This window comes from Odocoileus virginianus, chromosome 31 (genome assembly GCF_023699985.2).
Source record: "Odocoileus virginianus isolate 20LAN1187 ecotype Illinois chromosome 31, Ovbor_1.2, whole genome shotgun sequence".
Lineage (NCBI taxonomy): Eukaryota > Metazoa > Chordata > Mammalia > Artiodactyla > Cervidae > Odocoileus > Odocoileus virginianus.
Genome location: NC_069704.1, coordinates 36,576,802 through 36,600,388, shown reverse-complemented (window position 1 = coordinate 36,600,388; position 23,587 = coordinate 36,576,802). Strand labels below are relative to the sequence as shown.

Below are 23,587 nucleotides of genomic sequence, written 5' to 3'. Positions count from 1 at the left end.
CTTTAACATAACAGCAAGTATTTTAAACCTTGTGGGCCAAGCAGTCTCTTGATCAGCTATTCAACTCTGCCACTATAGCATGGAAGCAGCCATGGATGATTTGTAAACAAATGTACATGGCTGTGTTGCAATAAAGCTTTATTTACAAAAACAGGCCATAGTTTGCTGGTCCCTGTTCCACATGGTAGATAAAGCAAAATCCAGAGCTCTGCGTGAGTAAATCATAGTGTATAATAGGAGGACTATTTGTATTACTAACTAAGTTATAGAAAGATACAAAAGACAGGATAGGAAAAGTAAACATTTAATAGTAATAAACTACATTTAAAACACAAATTTGTATGCAGGTTTCTGGAAGAAGGGAAAATAGGTGGGATAAGCTTCCTCCCTTATATGGGCAAATGTGGGTTGTGGAAATGGCTGTTTGAGAAATGAAGTCTTAAAAAATGTTTTCCAAAAGCTCAAAAATGATCTGGTAGTACACTTAAAAATTCCAAAATACTGCAGAATTTAAAAAGGAAAGAATAAAATGGCCCTAGTTTTCAAGAGGCAGAAAACAAAGAAAAGAAAGGAAGCATAAAGCCAGAAAGCATAAAAACAGAAGAAAAAATCAATCCAAATGTATCTGTTATAATCAATGGAAATTAGTTAAATTTTTACTAAGAGAATAACATCCAAATTAGACACACAGACTCTGAAAAATCCATTTGATGCAAGATACACAATCTGATACATAAAAAATATGGGCAAAGGTATGTTGACAATGCAAACAAAAACATGTTACAGACTGCAATATTAATTTTTAAAAATGTACATATCAAGGAAAAATAAACAGGACAAAAACCTCTCTTTAAATGAAGGTATTATTGACTTAATCTTTCTAGTATTAGGCATCTACATCAACATATTTAAAGCAAAACTTGTTAAAAATATAAGAAAGAATTGGGAGAATTATTTACAGTAGCAGTAGGAAGGTTTATCACACCTCTCCTGACTAAGTAGAGATAAAGATAGTAACTAATGGATAAAGATCTCAAAAACACCACTGTTAACATTAAAATATATCTTATCAACATTCAATCCATTAAATGTGCTAATTATTGATCATATATCAAGTAATCAAAAAAGCTAATGCATTTCATAAGCTAGAAATTATTGGGTTTACATTCTTTGACCAGAATGCAGTAAACCTGTATACTACATGTAAATCCATGGCTGATTCATGTCAATGTATGGCAAAAACCACTACAATATTGTAAAGTAATTAGCCTCCAACTAATAAAAATAATTGGGAAAAAAATAAAATAAAATAAAAATAAAAAAATAAAAGTTGGGATTAAAAAACTACCATATGACCCAACAATCCCACTACATTAGGATACATGTATCATTATCACTTATAATTGACTGATAACAATACATGTACCCTAATGTTCACTGCAGAACTATGTACAATAGCTAGGACATGGAAGCAACCTGGATGTCCACCGAGAGATGAATGGATAAAGAAGTTGTGGTACATACACACAATGGAGTATTACTCAGCCATAACAATGAGCACATTTGAGTCAGTTCTGATGAGATGGATGAAACTAAAGCCTATTATACACAGAGAGTATGTTCGAAAGAGAAAAACAAATGCACACTAACACATAGATATGGAATCTAGAAAGATGGTACTGATGAACCTATTTGCAGAGAAGCAATGGAGACACAGAGATAGAGAACAGATTTGTGGACACAGAGGGCAGGAGAGGCTGGGACAAATTGAGACAGTAGCATTGAAATATATACATTACCATATGTAAAACAGGTAACCAGTGGGAATTTCCTGTATGAAACAAGGGGCTCAAAGCCGGGGCTCTGTGATGACCTAGAGGGATGGCATGGGGTGGGAGGTGGGCAGGAGGTACAAGAGGGCGGGGACATATGTATACTTATGGCTGATTCATGTTGATGTATGGCAGAAACCAACGTAATATTGTAAGGCAATTATTCTCCAATTAAAAATAAATAAACTTTAGAAAAAGAAAAAATAAACAATATCCTCCTTAGGTCTATTGTTCAAACAGCCTACAGAATTATATATTTTTATCTTCTAAATAGTTTCTACTTTTTTGAAACAAAGAACTCTAGATAATGTTTGTTTTAATATTTTTTTAAATAGTGACAATAAATAATATAACAGTTTTGATAATCACAATCACATAAGTGAAATTTTGCAATAAAAGTGATACAACAACAAAAGTAGGGGATAAAAACAGAAATTACTGTTTAAATTAACAAGCAACAACAACAATACAAGAAATCCTCTTCAGCTCATATAGGACTAAGGAGCTACAAACAGAGGAAAACAACTGGATAAGGGCACTGCCTGGCAAAACATAAGGCAAAAAACTCAAGTTGCAGGGAAGAAAATGAACAGCTTTGGTCATTTTTAATCTTAGACAAGAAAAATTAAAATACGTGAACCAAACATTCTGCTCGTTAACATAAAAGGACAAGATATAACCAGAAAAACAAAAGAAATGTCTAGAGCTTAAATTAGTGCCCTGGAAAACAGAGAAAAATGATCAATAAATGCAGGATGTGGGTTCTCTGAAAAAAACTAATGAAATGAACAATCTTTCAAAAAAGACACCTCAGTGAAGACAAAAAGTGAGAAAACATAAGTAGATGGTGTACAAAATGAGAGATTGAAAAGAAATGAAAAAATAACAGAATTTCATGTAGAATTCTGTGCTAAAATGTAGGACCTCAATAAGAAGGAAAATAGAAAAGAAGAAAACATAGATTATCAAATCTGACAATCAGAATAGACCACTATCCATGGAAGAAATAGAAAACAGTCTCCAAGAGCTGCTTCCATAAAAGGTGCTATACCCAGATGTTTTATGGGCAAGTTCTTTCAGACCTTCAAGGAACACATAATTCTTACGCTATTTAAACTGTTACAGATAGTAGAAAAAAATAGAAAAGTGTCGCAATTCATTTTATAAAGCTAACATAGTCTTGAAACCAAAAAAGCAACAACAACAACAAAATGTTCATCTCACATAGAAATACAGATGCAAACCAGAAATAAAATATTTAGTAGAATGTAGCAACATAAAAAAGAATACTACTACTGATCAGCCAGAATTTAATCCAAGAATACATGATTGGTTACTATTAGGAAATAAAATTTATCAACTCAATGTCAATGAAAAATATATTGATGCATATTAAAAAGGCAACATTTGATAAAATTAAAAATTCATTTTTTTATAAAATTGTTGTATAAACTGTAGAAAGATAATTCCTTGATATGATGAGGGATATTGATCTAAAAACCAACAGTGTCATATCTAATGATGAAATACCAAAGCAGCATTTCCCAACTTCTTTGTAACAATCATTTTCCAAGAACATGTCAGTAAGTGTGATTAAAAGGTAAGTGTAAACAATAGTCAAAAAATAATTTGGGAAGTAAATGGAGAAATGTTACATTTTTTATGGAAGTACAGTTGACTTACAATGTCATATTTCTTAACAGGAGGTCTCAGTGTGATAAAGATGGTGCCTTTCAAATTGATCTATATATCCAAAAATTATGAATAACATGTGACAGGTTTGTGTATGTATGTGTGTGTGTATGTATGTATGTGTGAGAGCATGTATGTGTACAGTGGTGTTGGTGGAGTAGAAGATGTAACTTGACAAAATGAGCTCAGACTTTTCCTGGAAGAATGAACGTGCAAAGACAGACAAAATAATGTTGAAAAATAATATTCATCCAGGTGCCTTCACCCCCAAAATATGAAAGTGTATTATGAAACCACAGAAGCTAAAATAATATAGCACTAAGAGCAGAGAGACAGATAAATGTAACAGAAGTGGGAGTTCCAAAATAGATTCAAGATTCTTCCTAAGGTAACAAAGGTAGTTTCCCAAAGAAGATGGGAAAGGATAGCTTATTCAAAAAGTCTTTCATGAGTATCTAGCTAGGGACTTCCTTGGTGGTCCAGTGGCTAAGACTTTGCCTTTGAATGCAGGGGGTGCGGGTTCAATCTGGTCAGGGAGCAAGGACCTACATACCTCAGGGCCAAGAAACCAGAACATAGACAGAAGCAATATTGTAACAAATTCAATAAAGACTTTAAAAATGGTCCATGTAAAAATCTTTTTAAAAAGAATATCTGGCTAGCCATTTCAACATAAATACAGTTAGACATCACCTACTAAAATACAACACTAAATTCCAGGTAGATGATAAATGGTGCTCTGAAAGAACTAGGAGAAAATAGAGGTTATCTGAGTTACATGGGGGGAGATCTCTCCAAGGGTCCCTTAGAAGGCACAATCCATGAAGAAACATTAAAATATGAGACTACATAAAAATTTTAAAAGTTTATGTATTTGTAAAAGGACAAAAAGGATAAAATGCAAAAAAAAATCAATGAGAAGAATAGTTGCTAAATATGTATAAAGATTATAAAATTGTTAAATATCCCTCATTTTTATTCCCTTTTTAGTAAACCTGTACCTCTCTCTGCCTGCATGGAGGAGGAGGAGTATGTGGTTCAAAGGAGGGTCCCTTTTAGCCAGAGAAAGGAAGGGAAAGCTTTCTGTATCTACCCTCCACAGGTGGACAGTGGGGGGAAGTGGGGGAGGAGGAAGTGAAAAGAGAAAGCCTGGTGTTCCCGAACTCCCCTCTTGACAAGCACTGCAGAGGCTGTTAAGAAGACAGAGGTGGAAATTAAGGTGCTTTTCCCACTCTCCATCCTGGCATCTGGGAGATGACGTAAGAGGGCTATTACATCTGCTAAAATCACAGCCTGTGTGGCTGGGTGCAGAAGAGTAGGTGTGGGTTAGCACCAATGTTTGGTGTGGTGTGGAGTGGTGTGGAGTGGTGTGGTGAGGTGTGGTGTGGTCTGGAGTGGTGTGGTGTGGTGTGGTGTGGTGTAGTATGGAGTGGTATAGTGTGGTCTGGAGTGGTGTGGTGTGGTCTGGAGTGGTGTGGTGTGGTGTGGTGTAGTATGGAGTGGTGTGGTGTAGTATGGAGTGGTGTAGTGTGGTCTGGAGTGGTGTGGTGTGGTCTGGAGTGGTGTGGTGTGGTGTGGTGTAGTATGGAGTTGTGTGGTGTAGTATGGAGTGGTGTGGTGTGGTGTGGTGTAGTATGGAGTGGTGTGGTGTAGTATGGAGTGGTGTAGTGTGGTCTGGAGTGGTGTAGTGTGGTCTGGAGTGGTGTGGTGTGGTCTGGAGTGGTGTGGTGTGGTGTGATGAGGTATGGTGAGGTGTGGTGTGAGTGGCGTGAGTGGGTTCCTTAGAGGAACCCATAGGGCTCTCCATGTCTTCAGACAATGATGAAACATCATTGAGAATTTAGCTCAGGAGCCTGTGAACAGTGACCACGTCGGCTGTTATGGACAGAGTGACTCCTTGGCCAATGGCAATAGAACAAGCATCACCCCAGCCAGGAACAAAATGGAGGCAAAACAGGTAAACCTATAGAGACTTGAGTGGGCTGGGTCATCAGGTGGGGAAACTGCCCGTGGGTGACCACCCTCAGACTCATCAGGGACAGCTGTATGATGGCTAGGGACTGGCACTGGGGCCAGCCACTAGACTAAAACAACATCCCCAGTGCCGGAAACTAAAAATTACCATGAGAGGTCAACCTAGGACCTGATAATTTCCTATCACCCACTACCCCAATAACCATGATGTGTGCCCTTGATTAACAATTTAGCAGGCAAACCTGCAATGCTGAGTTATCCAAGAGATGCTGAGTGTATAAAAATGCTGCTTAAATGATTGGATTTGACTGAGCTTACTGGGTTTAACTAAAAGTGTGTGTGTGTGTGGTGTGTGTGTTGTGTATTTGTGTGTGTGTGTGGTGTGTGTGTGTGGTGTGTGTGTGTGGTGTGTGTGTGGTATGTGTGGTGTGTGGTGTGTGTGTGGTGTGTGTGTGTGGTGTGTGTGTGTGTGTGGTGTGTGTTTGTGGTGTGTGTGTGGTGTGTGTGTGGTGTGTGTGTGTGTGTGTGGTGTGTGTGTGTGGTGTGTGTGTGTGGTGTGTGTGTGGTGTGTGTGTGGTGTGTGGTGTGTGTGTGTGTGTGGTGTGTGGTTTGTGTGTGGTATGTGTGGGGTGTGTGGTGTGTGTGTGGTGTGTGGTGTGTGTGTGTGTGGTATGTGGTGTGTGTGTGGTGTGTGTATGTGTGTGTATGTATGTATGTATGTATGTGTGTGTGTGTGTGTGTGTGTGTGTGTCTCCCCTGGGAGTTCATGAAAAAGATCACATCAGTTTTTGAAAAATAAAGAAGCTGTATTTTCTCAGCACGTCTGAATACAGCATGAGAAAACTGGCAACCCAGCATATACAGTAAAAAGTGATTAATATGGTCAATGTATACAATAAACTTACAAATGGAAACAAAGTAAAACTCAGTGGCTTAACAAAAAAGTGGCCAAAGAGCACAGATGAGCGATCTCACAATACAAAATTGAAACAGATATGACTGATGTGGGGGGAGTGGCTTTCAAATATAAAAATATGGGGGGCAGGATTTCAAACAGTAAAGAAAAATGCAGTTTCAAGATGAAAAGCCACTATACACATGTCCAAATGGAAAACCAAGTCAAAGGACTAAAAGACGGTGAACCTGTCCAATGAGGAAAATGCCTTAGGAAAACTCCTCCCGCCTGAACCTGAAACCACGAAATAAGAAAACACAGCAATACCTAGGTCACTAAGTGGTGTCTCTTTCAGAGTACTGACTGGCCCGTATGCAGCTGGTTTAAAAGAGTCAGCTATTGTTCAAAACTTTGTTAGAACTCATCGTAGACGTCTTCTGAGCCTGAGGCACATTCTTTTGAATATGATGGTAAATCTCCAACGACAGATTCGTCTTGTGGAAAGAGCCACAGTTAATTTAAAGCCAAGTCTGGTTAGACTATTTGTGATCAGGGAAAGCTTTTCTCGTAAATTGGCTCTGGAGGCGATGACAGAAGAGCCATTTGAGAACTCTGTGGCAGCTCGCGGAAATAAATATTTTCAACCTCGAGTGAGAAGGATCCTATCTGGCAAGGTATCTCTCACCTGTCCTGGGTCAATGTCTCCCAACTGGTCTAGCCAGTCTTCTTTTCGCTAAGCCTCTGATAATTTGAAATATAAACTTGATCATGTCATCCTTGTTCCTGGTCATCTTCAAATAAAAACACGAACTCATAAAAATGACCCTAAAGGCTTATTTGGTTAGCTCCCTTTTTCTCCAGCTTCAGTCCAGTCTAATCAGAGTCTTTATCCATCCCATTCCCTCCTTGGTCTACAGATCTCAGCCCCAAAGGTCAAGGTCAATAAGGTCAAACTCTCCTTCCCAGCAAGCCTATTCTACCCTCTTGCCCAGGGTCACTCTTATCCACGGTACATGTTTCCAAGGTACCACTCCATCCTCTTCCTTGTACACATTTTGGCATTTTTATGGGGTTATCTGATTCATGTCTATCTCCTCACGGAGATTAGAAGCCTGCAGGAAGGCAAACACCCAGGCTGTTTTTACATGGTTACATTTCATAAAGCCCAATATATGGGACATTCTCGATAAGTAACTGGAAGATGAATGAGAAATGCTGCCTGATACAGTTGTGAGGAAGATGTACTGGAAGATGGTTGCAATAATCCCCTCATCCCTTTGTGAATCTGCTCTCCCATCAGGAGGTGAGTCTGTTTCCCTCCCCTTGAAGGTATACTGGCCTCAGCGATTTGGTTTTCCCGGCAGTGACCCTGGGCCAGTTCTGGGTCTTGTGCTTTAGAAGCCTGGCAGTTTCTGCCCCGATTCTCTAGGAGAGAAGGGCCACACCACAGGAGAGCTGGCCTCAACTACTGGGGGAAGAGTGACCACCAATTCTAACATCCCAACAGCCCAATAAACTAGACCTTGACTCATAACTGCCCAACAGTTGCAGGCCATAGCAGGATTGTTGCCTTAAGTTACTAAGTTTTGAGATGATTTGTGGTGTGGCAAGGGGCTTCCCCCATGCCTCAGCTGGTAAAGAACCTGCCTGCCAATGCAGGAGATGCAAGAGATGTGGGTTCAATCCCTGGACCAAGAAGATCCCCTGGAGAAGGAAATGATAATCCTTGGAGAAGAAAATAGCAACTCACTCCAGTATTCTTGCCTGGGAAATCCCATGGACAGAGGAGCCTGGGGCCCACAGTCCATGAGGTTGCAAAGAGTAGGACACAACTGCACTTATGCACCTACCTACGTGATGCAGTTAGAGTAACTGAAAAACTGGTCTCCTATCTTAAAGTCGACAGTTAGATTCTCTCCACACCATTATCTCTCAGAAGTCAGCCTTTCCCATAAGAATCAGGGGCCTGTTCTTTTGTACCTGCAGCAAAGAAATGCAATTTCTAACTGGCCTGGGCATCCACAAGCATCATTCTATATCATTATGTGCCCTCACCCCTTTTTCTTGCCACTTTCCACATATCACCATCTGAAACTTGCTATGTATTGAATTGTGCAGATTTTCAGCTCCACTGGGGCAAGGATTTGTCTTTATCTCCAGGAATTCTCTAGCTATTTGGCACATAGGAGATGCTCAATGAAATTTTGCTGAATGAATAAATGACTCTGCCTCACTGCTTCCACCCGGTAATCATCTTGCCTGCATTGCCTTCTCCTGGACACTCCATCTTAAAACATATTCTCCCTCCTTACCATGTTTTGTCTTTTTTAAAAAAATCTAAACTTTTTTTAAAATTATTTTTTAATTGGCCATAAAATGTGGCATGTGAGATCTTAGTTCCCCTGCCAGGGATCAAACCCACAGACTCTACAGTGGAAGCATGGCATCTTAACCAGTGGACTGCCAGGGAAGTTGCTGTGCTGTCTTTTTTTATTTTAAAATAATTCTTAAATAGTAATGTCCATCTGAACCACAGCTCAGCCCAGTGCTCTCTCCTTTCATTCAGAGATAATAGCAATGGCTCAGTGCAATAATAATACTTATTTTGAATTTAAATCAGATGTGTCCAGAGTTCTGATGCATATAACCAAGCGTTCAGTAAATGCTTCCCCCCTCATCCCCTTCTTTCTGATGCTTTCTTTTGCCCAGACCTCCAAAGGCATCCACTCTTCATGGCAATATCCCACATCAACATATGTCAGTAATGATCTGTGAAATGTATGAATTCAGATAAGATTAACATTTATTGCCATTTGCTCTGTGCTAGGTGCTATATTAGGCAGCTGACCCATATAACATCCCACATTTTATGAAAAAAGAAAGCCTAGGTTGAAATCTCAGGTCAATACTCTCTCCATCTGGCAAACTGTCTTCGGTACCAGTCGGCTCTAGACAAAAGAATGTAATAGGCAAAGATGAAACACACACTCCAGGTCCCAAGATTCCTTGAGGCACATTATATACCCTTCTTTCTTTCATATGTTGAAGCTAACAGCTTTAAATTCTCTTTATTTAGCTTCATGATCAAAACTTGTTTTCTGAGAACATTCACTCTAGGACTTTCCTGGTGGTCCAGTGGTTAAGAATCCGCCTACCAGTGCAGGGGACATGGGTTCAGTCCCTGTTCCGGGAGGATCCCACATGCCTTGGAGCAACTGAGCCCTTGCTCTAGACCATGTGCCCTAGAGCCCATGCTCCACAACAAGAGAAGCCAATGCAAAGGGAAGCCCGCCCACTGGAACTAGAGAAAGCTCCTGCACAGCAGAAAAGACCAAAGCACAACCAAATATAATAAAAATAAATAAGCAAAAAAAAAAAAAAGAAAAAAATTCAGTCTAAGGTACAAATGACTGATCATTACGTCAAGTGTGATCTCCCTCCCCTGAAGGGGTTCTCAGTTTCAGGCAAATATTTAGGATATGGGGAGAAGACAAGGCTAGCAAGACTTAGACTTGAAGGCAGAAAAGTCAGATTTCTACCTGTAATCAGGCTATTCAGCCCAGCAACCAACCCAGCCCTGGTGGGGGAGAACCAGGGAGAGAGTGAAGTGTGGAGTCCATGGGGAGACAGAGCCTTCTCACAAATCCAGAGGGGCCTTCAGCAATGAGATGGCAGGTCCCCCCTCACCTGATTATCCTGGTCTGGTTCCTCACAGGTGGGTGCTTCAGCCCTCAGTTTTGCACAGTACACCCACCCCTGCTCTGGTTTTAGTTTCCAAGCCCTCTGTCCTCTGGCAGCTGAGGGCAAACCCATAAGCTCTCTTCCCAAGAGACTACTTGTCCTACTTAAGAGCTCATGTCCCTTGGGTATAATAACATAATGGCATATTTATTCTTCTCTCCACATTTTGCATGAAAAATGTACTTAAGATAGTTACTAAAAACAAACAACATCTCACTGATGGCTCACGAGATGTAGTGCAGTCTTCAAGTCCCTGCCTAGTCAACTGCGATACGTCTAGACACTTCTGTAGTGATTTCCAGACATCGTTCACTGTTCTATTCCTTAACAATTGTAATATCACTTTGAGGACCAATCTCATTGATTTGTGATCACTGTTTTCAATTTGTCTCCTTAACTAGACTGTGAGACCCTTGAGGGCAGAGTCTGTGCTTTGGTCAACTTTTTGTTCTAACACAGTGCCTGGCACTTATTATACAGTCAATCACTCTGGGAAGAAACAATGTCTTACTTGTTTGGTGTCAAAAAGAAACTGTGGACCATAGATTTGGTAGGTTTGGTGATCTTGTGCCCATTTTCACTTCAAAGTTACCAGCTTCCCAAGACAGCAGATCCACAAGAGAAGCTCTGATAAGACCAGAGTCTCCTTTCCCCTAGATGGACTCAACTTCCAGTCTACCACATTCATCTTGTTGGATAGCTAAGCCACCACTGGAAGTCCCAAACTCCCAGTCACCCATCCTTATCTGAGTTGTTCCCACCATCTGGCTCTGTATGACCCCTAATCTGATCTAGGAGCCTCAGGAGATGTGGTTTGATCCCTGGGTCGAGAAGATCCCCTGAAAGAGGAAATGCCAGCTCACTCCAGTATTCTTTCCTGGATAATCCCATTGACAGAGGAGCCTAATGGGCCACAGTCTATGGGGTCACAAAGAGTCGGACGCGACTGAGTGAGGACACAAACAACACAATCTGATCTAGCCTATGTTCCTTCACAGTCTCCCCTTCTTTACTTTGGCCCCTGGATATAATCAGTCAACAGCAACATTCCCTATCATTCCCAGCCTCTTAGCTGTGAGAGACCAGCATTCAGCCTTCTTGATTGGTCTTCCTTTAAATATATGACTTTAAGTCTCAAACACGTCCTCAGGACCTCCTAGTGACTCTAGAAAATTTCCATAATCTATTTACTCTCTCACCTCAAAGACTGATCTTTCACATCTTCTTCTACTCCTCAAACTACCATCATTTCCTATTCCTTCCTCACTCTTAGTTGATGATCTTAATTACTTTTTTCTTTCCAAGTCAATTTATTGAAAAGAAGGAATAGAGATGCCACAGGACATTTTCATAAACACTTAGATATTTGGATCATTTCTTTTTAATGATGAGCAGAATTATACAGAAGGGAACCCAAAGAAAGAGAAATTAAGCTGATGTGTACTTTTATTTGACTACAATTTGCCCCTGATGTATAAAACCAGGCTGAAGCCATCAGCATTACCTACATCTAAAATTTAACTCTCACAATGATGCTTTTGGCTTGGTAGGAACATTTGCTTTTAAAAAACGAATGCTTTCTTTCTGGCTTACTTCACTCTGTATAATGGGCTCCAGTTTCATCCATCTCATTAGAACTGATTCAAATGAATTCTTTTTAATGGCTGAGTAATATTCCATGTTGTATATGTACCACAGCTTCCTTATCCATTTGTCTGCTGTGGGAGAAGGCGAGGGTGGGATGTTTCAAGAGAACAGCATCGAAACATGTATATTATCTAGGGTGAAACAGATCATCAGCCCAGGTTGGATGCATGAGACAAGTGCTCGGGCCTGGTGCACTGGGAAGACCCAGAGGGATCGAGTGGAGAGGGAGGTGGGGGGGGGACCGGGATGGGGAATACACGTAAATCCATGGCTAATTCATTTCAATGTATGACAAAAACCACTGCAATGCTGTAAAGTAATTAGCCTCCAACTAATAAAAATAAATGAAAAAAAAAATAAATTAAAAAAAAATAAATTAAAAATAAAGAATGTTTTCTATTCCCTTAGTCATTCTGAAATTAAAATCAGCTTAGTTTTAAAAATATATAAATGTCATCAAATTTTGTGATGACCATGAGTCTTATTTCATGGAGAATATGCATGCATTTGGAAGTGATCTTGACCTTTCCCCTCCTTACCTACTGCCTCTGTGCTCATACACTCTGGCTTCCTCATCATTTTCAAACCCTCTTGTCTCCTCCCTTGCCTGTACCATCAGGATCTCTCTATGCCATCATTTCCATCAGAAAATAAACATGATCTCCTATCTCCCACCTTTGGAAATTTTCTCTAAATCCTTACAGTGACACTGCCTTTCCCTGTCCTACAGTCTAGCAAAACCCTTCCACTTCACCTTTCAGTCTCTCAAAAAAGTACACAATCAGGCTTTTGTCTCCATCACTCCACTGAAACTACAGTCCTCAAAGAAAGCGTTAGTTGCTCAGTTGTGTCTGACTCTTAGCAACCCAATGGACTGTAGCCCACCAGGCTTCTCTGTCCATGGGATTCTCCAGGCAAGAATACTGGAGTGGGTTGCCATTTCCTTCAGGACTTCCTCCTATCACCAAAGACCTCTAAGGCCAAGTCCAGTGTAGAGTCCCAGTCCTCCTCTGACCTGGCCTAGCAACTGCATTGACAGCTGATGACGCCTTCATGAAACATCTCCATTCAGCTTCCGGGACATCACCTTCTTCCACCTCCCTGGCCACTCCTTCTCAGTTTCTTCTGCTGATCATTTCTCTTCCTTTTCCTGACCCTCAAATATCAGGATCCAAGGCTCAGTCTTCATCTCTCTTTTCTCTCCACACTTTGTCACTTGCATATCCTTCCATTTCTGTGGAAATATGTTGATGTGTCCCAAGTTTATATCATAAATTTGGATAAACATAAATAGCTTCCCCTCTTAGCTCCAAATACATGCATGTAACTGCCTACTTGACATATCTACTTCCACATATAATAGACACTTCTCAGCATGGACTGTGTAAAATAAGCACTTGTGCTTCGCATTCCTGCCAGCCCCTTACCACCCCATCATTCTTTAGTTTCTCCAATCTCAAGAAATACTACTATTTACCCAGTTGTTAGGGCCCAAACCCCAGAAGTTATCTCTACTCCTCTCTTTTTTTCATATGCTATGTCCAAACGTGTCAGTTCTACCTCTGAAATAAGCGCCTAATGGGAGTATGTCAAGGCTGTATATTGTCACCCTGCTTATGTAACTTATATGCAGAGTACATCATGAGAAATGCTGGGCTGGAAGAAGCACAAGCTGGAATCAAGATTGCTGGGAGAAATATCAGTAACCTCAAATATGCAGATGACACTACCCTTATGGCAGAAAGTAAAGAAGAACTAAAGAGCCTCTTGATGAAAGAGGGGAATGAAAAAGTTGACTTAAAGCTCAACATTCAGAAAACTAAGATCATGGCATCCAGTCCCATCACTTCATAGGAAATAGGTGGGGAAACAGTGGAAACAGTGGTTGACTTTATTTTTGGGGGGCTCCAAAATCACTGCAGATGGTGATTGCAGTCATGAAATTAAAAGACGCTTACTCCTTGGAAGGAAAGTTATGACCAACCTAGACAATGTATTAAAAAGCAGAGACATTACTTTGTAAACAAAGGTCTGTCTAGTCAAGGCTATGGTTTTTCCAATAGTCATGTATGGATGTGAGAGTTGGACTATAAAGAAAGCTGAGCATCAAAGAATTGATGCTTTTGAACTGTGGTGTTGGAGAAGACTCTTGAGAGTCCCTTGGACTACAAGGAGATCCACCCAGTACATCCTAAAGGAGCTCAGTCCTGGGTGTTCATTGGAAGGACTGATGTTGAAGCTGAAACTCCAATACTTGGCCACCTGATGCGAAGAGCCAACTCATTGGAAAAGACCCTGATGCTGGGAAAGACTGAGGGCAGGAGGAGAAGTGGACGACAGAGGATGAGATGGTTGGATGGCATCACTGACTCAATGGACATGAGTTTGGGAGTTGGTGATGGACAGGGAGGCCTGGCATGCTGCAGTTCATGGGATTGAAGAGTTGGACATGACTGAGTGACTGAACTGAACTGGGATCACTTTGAAGTGTGCCCACCTGTCTTACCTGAGTACAGGGCTTCCCCACCTTCCCCCCCTTGATGTCTCTGACAGTCTCCTAAGTGGTCTCCCTGTTTCAGCTCTTATCTGGGAAACAGCACTCACTCCTCCCAGCAGCCAGAACCATCCTTTCAAAATATAAGACCAGCCACTCACCTGCTAAAGCCCCTCTGATTGGATGACTTCCCATCACAATTAGAATAATACACAAATTCTACTTTGGCCTAAAAGATAGGTCAGGCTCCTTGCCAGCTCTGCACTGGCTATTCCCTCTGCCCAGAAAATTCTTCCTCCCAGACTTTGCAAAGCTTGCTCCTCACTTCAGTCAGGTCTCTGCTCAAATATCACCTCTTCAGAGAGGACTTTCCATGCCACTCACCACATTGTCATCTCAGTCTCTATCTTATTGTCCTGTTTATTTTTAAAATAGCGCTTGTTAATCCTTGACTTTTAAAGGTATATTTGTTTGTTTTTGTCTATTTCCCCCCAAAGATTGCAAACATCTCAGTACAAGGACTTTTCTGCCTTGTTCACCCTAAGGGTCTAGAACAAGGGCTTAATAAATACAGTACTTGACAGGTGAACAGATGCATAACTAAATGTTCAAACTTCAGGAGGAAGGAATGAATGGGATGCAGACGATAGGTAAGGAAGCAGTGGTTCAGGTAAAGAAGGTTGTATGCTGCTACTGACAAGTCACTTCAGTCGTGTCCGGCTCTGTGCGACCCCATAGACGGCAGCTCACCAGGCTCCCCCGTCCCTGGGATTCTCCAGGCAAGAACACTGGAGTGGGTTGCCATTTCCTTCTCCAAAAGAAGGTTGTATAAATACAATCAAAGCTGTGATGTCATTCTAGGAGCAGAGAACGCAATAATGATGAAAGGCCAGGGAATGGACTTGAAAGGGCCTCTCAAGCAGCTGTGTTGGGTAGAAATTTCTGCAATGATGGAAATACTCTATATCTCTGCTGTTCAAAGCAGTAGCTGCTGGCCACATGTGGCTACCGAACACCTGAAATGGTCCAGTGGGACTAAGCAACTGAATACTAATTTTCTTTAATTTTAACTTACATTCAATAGATACATGGGGCTAGTGGTTATGATAGTAGACAGCAAAGCTTTAAAACCTGAAGAATTCCTTCCCCTGACTTATGATTTTCGGATAATAACATATACCTCACTTAGTTATTGAGAGGACTAATGATATCAAATTGTCAATGTCTGAAACATAGTCAGCCCTCAAAAAATGACAGCTGCAATGAACACACAGTGTTGCCAATAAAAGGACTTTCAGTACATGCCATGTAAATTGACCCTAAAGTACAGAAAGGCTTTTATGACTTTTTACTGTAATTTTTTGTTTGCTTGAGCTAGTGGATAACCAATGTGTGTGGGTCTACATTGGAGCTCACAAACTAAAAATAGTAAATAACCATTCTGGGTTGTCAGGAAGGCCTACCAGAGGTAAATGATGAATCCAAGTGCATCAGCTAGCTGACACTTATAATGAACTAATTAGTTTTGACAACAGCTCATTCAGCATTTGCGAAAATTGGATCTGTAACATTACTGTTTACTTTAATACTTAGTATTAAAATAAAGGGGAATGTATTTACTTATTGGAAACAGTATATTGAATTCTTTAAAGGTTAAACTGTTTTGGAGATATATTTTTTTCTTGCCAGTAGCTCATTACGGTTTCTTCCACACAGAATCCAGAAAACAAAATGAACACAGATATAGAACATAAGCAGACCATTTTCACTAACCCTTAGGAATAATCTAATCTAATAATCAAATTGCACAAGTTTGTTCAGGATAAGCATCAGTCTTATTTTTAGGCCAAGAGAATTTGCAGTCCACAGCAGCAGAGGTGAAAGTGAAATTCCACTGCCCCCGCCTAATTGCCTGGTGGAGGAGACTCAGAGACTTGAAATCCAAGGATGGATGTTTTTAAGTTAAACACAGGCTTAAAAGCATTAACAGAAGCTGATGTTCTTATTAGGAAGACCAATTAATCTGCATCGATGGGAAACCACTTTGCAGGAGTCGAAAAAGTGCCCTAGTACCGAATATAAGTGATACTGGAGCAGAAATGGAATGAAAATTTACTTTTCTACAGGAAGTCTTTCCTAACTGCCCTCCTAGCTTTGCCGTTTGAAATGCAGATCCTTTCTCGTCTACCCTTGACTGTGAGTCTAGGATAGCAGAAGGGGAAGAGCTGATGTAAAGACTTACCAATAGGCATCACCAAGAAAAAAGGCAGCCAGCAGAGGACGAAGCAGCCGACCACGATGCCCAGCGTTTTGGCCGCTTTCTTCTCGCGGGAAAATTTGAGCAGTCTCACGGAGAAGTGCGTCTTGTTCTTGGCGCTGGTCACCCCGCTGCCTCTTACCTGGGCGTTTTTGCGATGGATGCGGAGGGTCACCTGCTCCGAGTCTGACTTGTCGGTCTTAAGGCCCGACTTGAGGCCCCGGCTCTCCCTCTTGGCCACCACGTAGACCCGGCAGTACATGACCAGGATGATGGTCAGTGGCACGTAGAAGGAGCCCAGAGCCGAGAAGAGCACGTAGCCCGGCTCCTCGTTGATCTGGCAGATGGTCTCGTCCTCCGGGGCCGGCTGCCTCCAGCCGAAGAGGGGCCCGATGGAGATGACCAAAGAGAGCGCCCAGACGCAGAGCAGGGCCATGAGGCCCCTCTTCTGGGTGACGATGGTAGGGTAGCGCAGAGGATAGCTCACGCCGATGTAGCGGTCAATGGAGATGATGCAGAGTCCCATGATGGAAGCCGTGCAGCACAGGACGTCCACCGCCGCCCAGACATTGCAGAAGACCCTGCCGAAGGCCCAGTAGCCCAAGATCTCGAAGATAGCGGAGAAGGGCAGCACCGTGGAAGTGAGGAGAAGGTCGGCCACCGCCAGGTTGACGATGTAGTAGTGTGTGACCGAGTGCAGGTGCCGGTGGCAGGCCACGGAAAGGATCACGAGGATGTTCCCCAGCACCCCGAAAAGGATGAGGCCCCCCAAGATCACCCCGAGCAGAATGGCCTTGGAAATATTCACCGGTGGCGGCGGGTGGGTGCAGTTGGAGCTGTCGGAGGCATTTCCGGAGAGAAACACCATGGTCCCAGCCCCCCGGGGCCGGGGCCGGCTCTCGAGGGCCACCCCTCGGCGGGAGCGGAAGACGGGAGCGACGGAGCGGGGAGTCAAAAGCTCTCGGCTCCCAAGAGCCTCGTCTGCTGGGGTTGTCTGGGGGTAAGAGAGAACGTGCAGCGAGGAAGCAACCCCGGCCAGCCCGGGAAACCCTCAGTAGGCCACGCAAAGGGGTAGGGCTTTACAGGCGACATGGCCAGGGGCGCGCGGAGCTGCCAGCCGATCCTCTCCACCCGCAGGGCTGGCCCGGGGCCCCGGCTCCCTCCCTATCACAGAACTCGGGAAGACGCGGTGCAAAATGCGATCCCAGAATTATGGGAGTCCCCTTTCCTGCACTGTCCGCTCCGTCCGGGTGAGAAGCTTGAGCATTCTGCACATAATTGGAATTCAAAACTCCAGTCTCCCCCCACAAACCACAAGCAAGTACTGGTCTGCCGTCGACTCTCAAAGGCGGGGACCGTTGGCATCTGGGCGCTTCTCCCCACCCGCAGTTACACTCGGTGTGGCTGGATTCATGATAGATCGCGCAGACCGAGGGGAAACGCGGATGTGAAATGTTCACCAAGAGCGAGATGGCTGCGGAGCGTAGTTTGCCAGCGTTGTCCTGAAAGAGCGCAAAGAAATGCAGAGTGTAAGCCAGCCGTCCCGGGAAGCGAGGCCGTGCTAGACGCGGGGTCTGACCGGGCCGGGGGCCCCGCCGACTCTGAGATCCCGAAGCTACCCGTCCCGCCGCAGCCCAGTGCGCGGGAGGGGACCGCGAGCCGTGCCCCGCCGCTGGGCACCTGCCCTGGCGCGCTCCTCCTCGCGGCCTCTGGCGGTGTTCAAGGACCGAGGCAAACACACCCCAAGCTCCAGCGCGGCCGGCGTGAAATTAAGCTATGAAATTAAATTAATCTAAATCTAGCCTGAAATTAAAATCTAGCCCGAGTGGTGCGATTTGAGGCTGAAGGGTCTGCCGCGCCGAGCCAAGCTGGTGGAAACCCGGAGAATCTACCCGGTGGCCACTTGCACAGGTTGCTTCGCAGTCACCTGGAGGGGGCGGCCTGGGAGAGGGAGCCGCCGAGACCCTGCGACCGCAGAGGCAGTGCCACGGGCACGCTCACGCCAGAGGAATTCACACTTGAGTGTGCGGAGCGCGCCGGTGTGTCGACCAGCCAAGCCGGCCTGAAAGCCGGGTCCAGAGTAGAGCTCTGGGGACCCAACGAGGGCTGAACCCGACTCTCAGGTCCGAGAGTCCTTTCCGAGCCACAGGATCAGAGGTCCCGGAGGACTCGAGCCTCTAGCCACGCCCAGGAGGGCCCTGGGGGTTCCGGGGAGGAGTGGGAGCAGGGAGCACCGCTCAGCCTAAGGGGCTTTGCCGGCGGCAGTCACTGCGGATTTTGTAGGCGTAAAAATCAAGTCCGCGAGCCGGCGGCCAGGGGATGCCTCGTATTTATTTTCCGAGCCGGGGGCCACCGTCTGCGTAAGAAAGCTAGATTTCCATAGCTGCGAGCGGACCACAGGGACTCCGGTGGGAATGCGGGGGAGTGGGGACCCACCTTGCGGATGGGCCCGGAGGCGGGATTCCCTCAGCAAAGGCTTCTGTGAAAATCCCAAGTTCTAGAGCTCACAGGTGATAACAGAACGCAAGCAACTGCAGAAATCCGTTCCCCCTTACCGCGGAGCGATAAATACGCTGTTAAAAACACACTTGTTAACTAGGAGATAAGTTCCCAGAATACAGGAGGGAAACGCAGTGGGGTGGGGAAGGCGGGTGAAAGAAGGAGCAGGAGCTTGGGGAAAGTGCGAGTAGGGTCTAGTCTGGAGGCCCCGGGAGGTTTGCCCTCACCCGCCCGGCCCCGCAGCGCACTCACCTGGAGCGCGGATGCAGAGCCACTGGCGCGCGCGCGGCGAGAAGTGGGGCGGCCCGCGGTCCCCGGAGCAACTCCGCCGCCTCCTCCCTGCGGGGAGAGGGGACCGTCTCTCCCACCAAACAGTTCCCGGTCGTTTTGCACCCGCTGACTCACCCCTCTGCCAGAGACGTCTTTAAGGTCCTGGCTCACAGACGCTTTACCTGGAGATTTTAACAATAAAGAAAACAGAAAAAAGGGGGGGAAAATGCAGTCAAGCAATAACTCCACCTTCACCCTTTTAATATTCAGCTCCCCTACATCAGCAAAGACTGGCAAGGAACTTTGCGGCTCTCGCTGACGTAACACAGTCAGTAGCCCCGGCTAGTACCGTAATCTCCTGCTGTTACCGTATTACTCGGCGGTAATAGGCCCTTTGCGCCCACTAGATTTTGTTTTGTTTTGTTTTGTTTTTTAATTTTTGGCTTTTGCCTTTTGCCTTGAGTGAATTAGGTTTTCGCTTTCCTTTAAGAAAGTGTGAGGGGGGAGGAGGAAGCGGGGAGAAGGGATTTTTTTTTTTTAATTTGTAGTAAATAACTTCTTTACATGATCTGATTTTAAAAATAAAGAAAAACAGACCTTTGCCAGACAAGTATTACGGTGTGTATGATGTGTTCAAAGAAGTGCCCAGTAGATTTACTTTTGAACAGATTGATTCAATTAACGCTTGGACTAGGTTCTGTTAAAATCTAAAAGAAGCGTATTATTACGCCAAATATGCAGGTGAATTTTATTATTTGCAGATATTTTAAGAAGACTGTAAAATCAGATAAATTTCAATAAATCTGATTGTAATAAAATTATAATTCCAGAAGAATAAAGTGAGCATATCTAAACCTTTTGAAATATGATTCACTTCTCATTTCTGCAGACTAATGGATTAAGAAAGCATGTTGGTTCCACTGCAGTTTCTTACACAGCTTAGTGTTTTTAAAGTGCTGTTTATTATTTTCCAGTTCCCATAAGAAAATATATCCTTTAAAAGAGTGCTGTTGTTTAGTCACTAAGTCGTGTCTGACTCTTTTGTGACTCCATGGACTGTAGCCTGCCAGGCTACTCTGTCCATAGGATTTCCCAGGCAAGAGTGCTGAAGTGGGTTGCTATTTCCTCCTCCAGGGGATCTTCCTGACTCAGGAATCAAATCCTTGTCTCTTGTGTCTCCTGTATTGGCAGGCGGATTCTTTACCACTGGTGTCACCTGGGAAATGTGCCCCGCCCCCCCACTGCCCCACATGAAAGAGTATTACTTCTCTTTAATTTTCTTTTTGAAAGAGTAATTAGAGTTTGAATAGTTGACATTGCCAGTCTTACTTACTTTTTTTTTTTTTTTCTGATAAATCCCATGTGCTTTTTACCTTACAGTTGAATGAAGTCATCTGTGTTTTGGAATATTGGGAAAATGCCAGAATTTTCTCCATTCTTGATTCCCATCGCCTAAGTCCCCTCCTTTCATTTTTATTGATTCAGACAAAACACTCTGTTTGTAAAATATAGTAGTTTCTGTTAAATCTAGTAACAGAGAAGTAAGGACTTGAATTCCCTCCCCTTAACAGAAGTTTATTATTACCTTTTTCAAGGGAATTGTTTGGAAGACTTTTATCATACCTCAGAATGTCTCCTAGAAATGCCCTCAGGAAGATCAGGGGAGGAGGAAGCAGGGAGAAGGGATTTTTTTGCTTCATCCAAGACCTAATATATAGATGACCTCTTTCTTAAAAAGAATGCCATTCTACCCCCACATCTACAGGGGTGGTACCGACACTTATCTGGAGAAGGAAATGGCAACCCACTCCAGTATTCTTGCCTGGAGAATCCCATGGACAGAGGAGCCTGGCAGACTAAAAGTCCATAAGTTGCAGAGTTTGACACAACTTAGAGACTCAACAACAACAATAACAAACAACAACTGACACTTGCTGTGTTTAATTAGACTTTGATACTATTTGATTAATTTTTGGCTTGACTTTAATATTATTTTAAAAATAAACACACAAATGGCTCTTTCATTCATAAACTGAATTCTGTGTTGGAGAAGCAGACATGAGAGGAGACAGGAAATCTTGGTTTGCTCTCATCCTTAAGTCACTTGCTCTCTGAGATGTAGTCCCCTGGGTTGGAAAGGCTGTATCAGTTCCCTGAGACTCCTACATCTTATCATCCAATATGTATACAATGTCTGTTCTTCAGAAATCCCACCCACCAGAGGACTATATTACAATTTAGTTTCTTATCCATTAACCTTTCAGCATGAATGCAAGCTTTCTGGTAAGATCTGTTCCATGATAGATAAGGAAATAGTGTAATCAAGAAGAGCAAGTAAAAATTGCTCAACTCTGCAGGGTCAAAATGTACAAAGACTTTGGAACTCTCAATCTCCCATCCCTAACTAACAAGCATACTCACAATCCCAGCCCCCTCAACCAGGTAACCCATGACAGCTCTTTATTTCCAGCTTGGCCCCTGGATGGTGCCAGGTAAGTCTTTCAAATCTGCTTCTAAACCTGTGAACATCAACATTTGCTAAACTAACTTTCAGAACCAATCTTTCCATGGCTAATCACAGACTGGCTAGTAGGAAACTATTCATCTCTTTAAAGAATGGTTGACATGGATGCCCCAGACGATGTTCAGTGAGATCCATGAAAGGTGGAGTAAGGTCAGAGTAGGCTGTGAAGTGGTAAAGGTCTGTTCCTGCCCTCCTGTGAGACCAGGATGAAACTTACTTTCACTTTTTTACTCTGGAGACAGTTAAGAAAGATTGGAAAACAGATTGGGGAAAACTGCTATTTGCTTCTAGGAAATCTGTAAGTACAGGAATATCAGGACATCACAATAGCGCATTCAGCTGCCTCAAGCCTCAATAATGTGCAGCATATCCAGAAAAACAAATCTCCTGGGCAAATCTTCACATGTGCTGTGGGCTGAAGCCTTCATTCCTATGCAACAGTGGTACACAGTGCATGATGACTTCTGCTTTTCTTTTCCTTTCAGAACTTCCACAGGAATTCCTCTCATTGGTAGACTATAACCCCAAATCTGGCTAGCAGAGAGTCTTCCATCCATTGGAATGCAGAGAAGAACATAGAGAAGAAAAAATAATTCTAAGTGGCTGATGGATGAGTTGGTATAATGTCCACTGGTCATTTTTATAGTGGTGTTTCCCCTTTTTGTCTCATTGGTTTGTAAGTACTCTTTACACATTATGGCAGCCCTGAAAATGTGCTGTCAAGATCTCCTGATGCATAACTGACTGACAGCCCCACATTTTGTCCTTCTGGATCCATCCCTGTGCACATGCTATACTTCTACAGGCTACTCCCAACCAGTGGCTAGCATAGAAGAGGTTCTAATGCAGGCCTGTTACTGTAAGACCTGGGATTTCCTGAATGGGGGACTTTGTCTCATGTGCTCCTCATTGGCTGGCCAAAACTTTCTTCTAACTGTGCAGCAGTCTGATATATTTCTTTCCCAGGACTTCTTCCCTTTCACAGGATTCTGACTTCGATCATAGCTGGAAGGCTCTCTTTCTTCAACTTTCTCTTTATCCTTCACAGGAATTTTCCCCTTATATCTTTTGCATGATTAATTATGTCTTGGTGTCTGTTTACTGGGCTACAAAATTAACATATATATTAATGATGTCAGCCCTTTGTGATATATGTTGAAATGAAATATATATGATATATGATATAAATGATATATATATCAATTATATATGATATAAATGCTATATAAATGATATATGATATGAAATATATATATATTTCTTCCAGTCACAGATATTTAAAGGAAAACACCTCATGAATTTATATATACATATGAATTCTTAAATAAAACATAAAGAATAGAATTTTTGAAAAAATTGACAAATTTCCATCAATATTCAATACTTTTCAGTTTGATAAAAGATACAAAAGGGCAAGATTAAAGTATAACTTTAATTGGGAGCAAATATTGTAAAATGTATAACACAATAAAATTATTTTCTGGAGTATATATGTTCTACTGTCTAACCTTTGTCATTTCTGAAAAGTCAGACAAATTTATATTATTTTGTCACTGTAGATAGTATATAGTTTTTGTTTTCTAACTGATTCACATTGGTCAGCTGATGAAAATGTGACCAGAGGCTTGCAGGAACCTAACCCTGAATTTCCCAGGAATGGTTCCTACTCACTAATTCAGTGTTTGCAGTGACTGTATAGAACATAACTACCATAAGTGTGAATAAACTGTGTATGTCTGTCTGGGTATGTCCGTACACACAC

General features: G+C 42.9%; 1 protein-coding gene across 5 annotated transcripts in view; it reads right to left on the bottom strand.

The window, feature by feature from the left end:
- The window catches only part of ADRA1A (adrenoceptor alpha 1A), a 106,365-nt gene extending 88,737 nt beyond the window's left edge, over window positions 1-17,628 (bottom strand). For 4 of the 5 annotated variants that reach the window (XR_011485014.1, XM_070459639.1, XM_070459637.1 and 1 more), the window contains exon 1: window positions 16,518-17,628. Coding sequence is in view for 4 of the 5 variants with exons in the window: in XM_070459639.1 (XP_070315740.1) it covers window positions 16,518-17,400 (883 nt within the window). In the remaining variant the exon portion in view is untranslated. Of the gene's footprint in view, window positions 1-12,169; window positions 13,016-16,517 lie in introns of those variants that run through there. The other variant, XM_070459640.1, reaches the window with a different exon arrangement.
- Window positions 17,629-23,587: the final 5,959 nt, after the last annotated feature.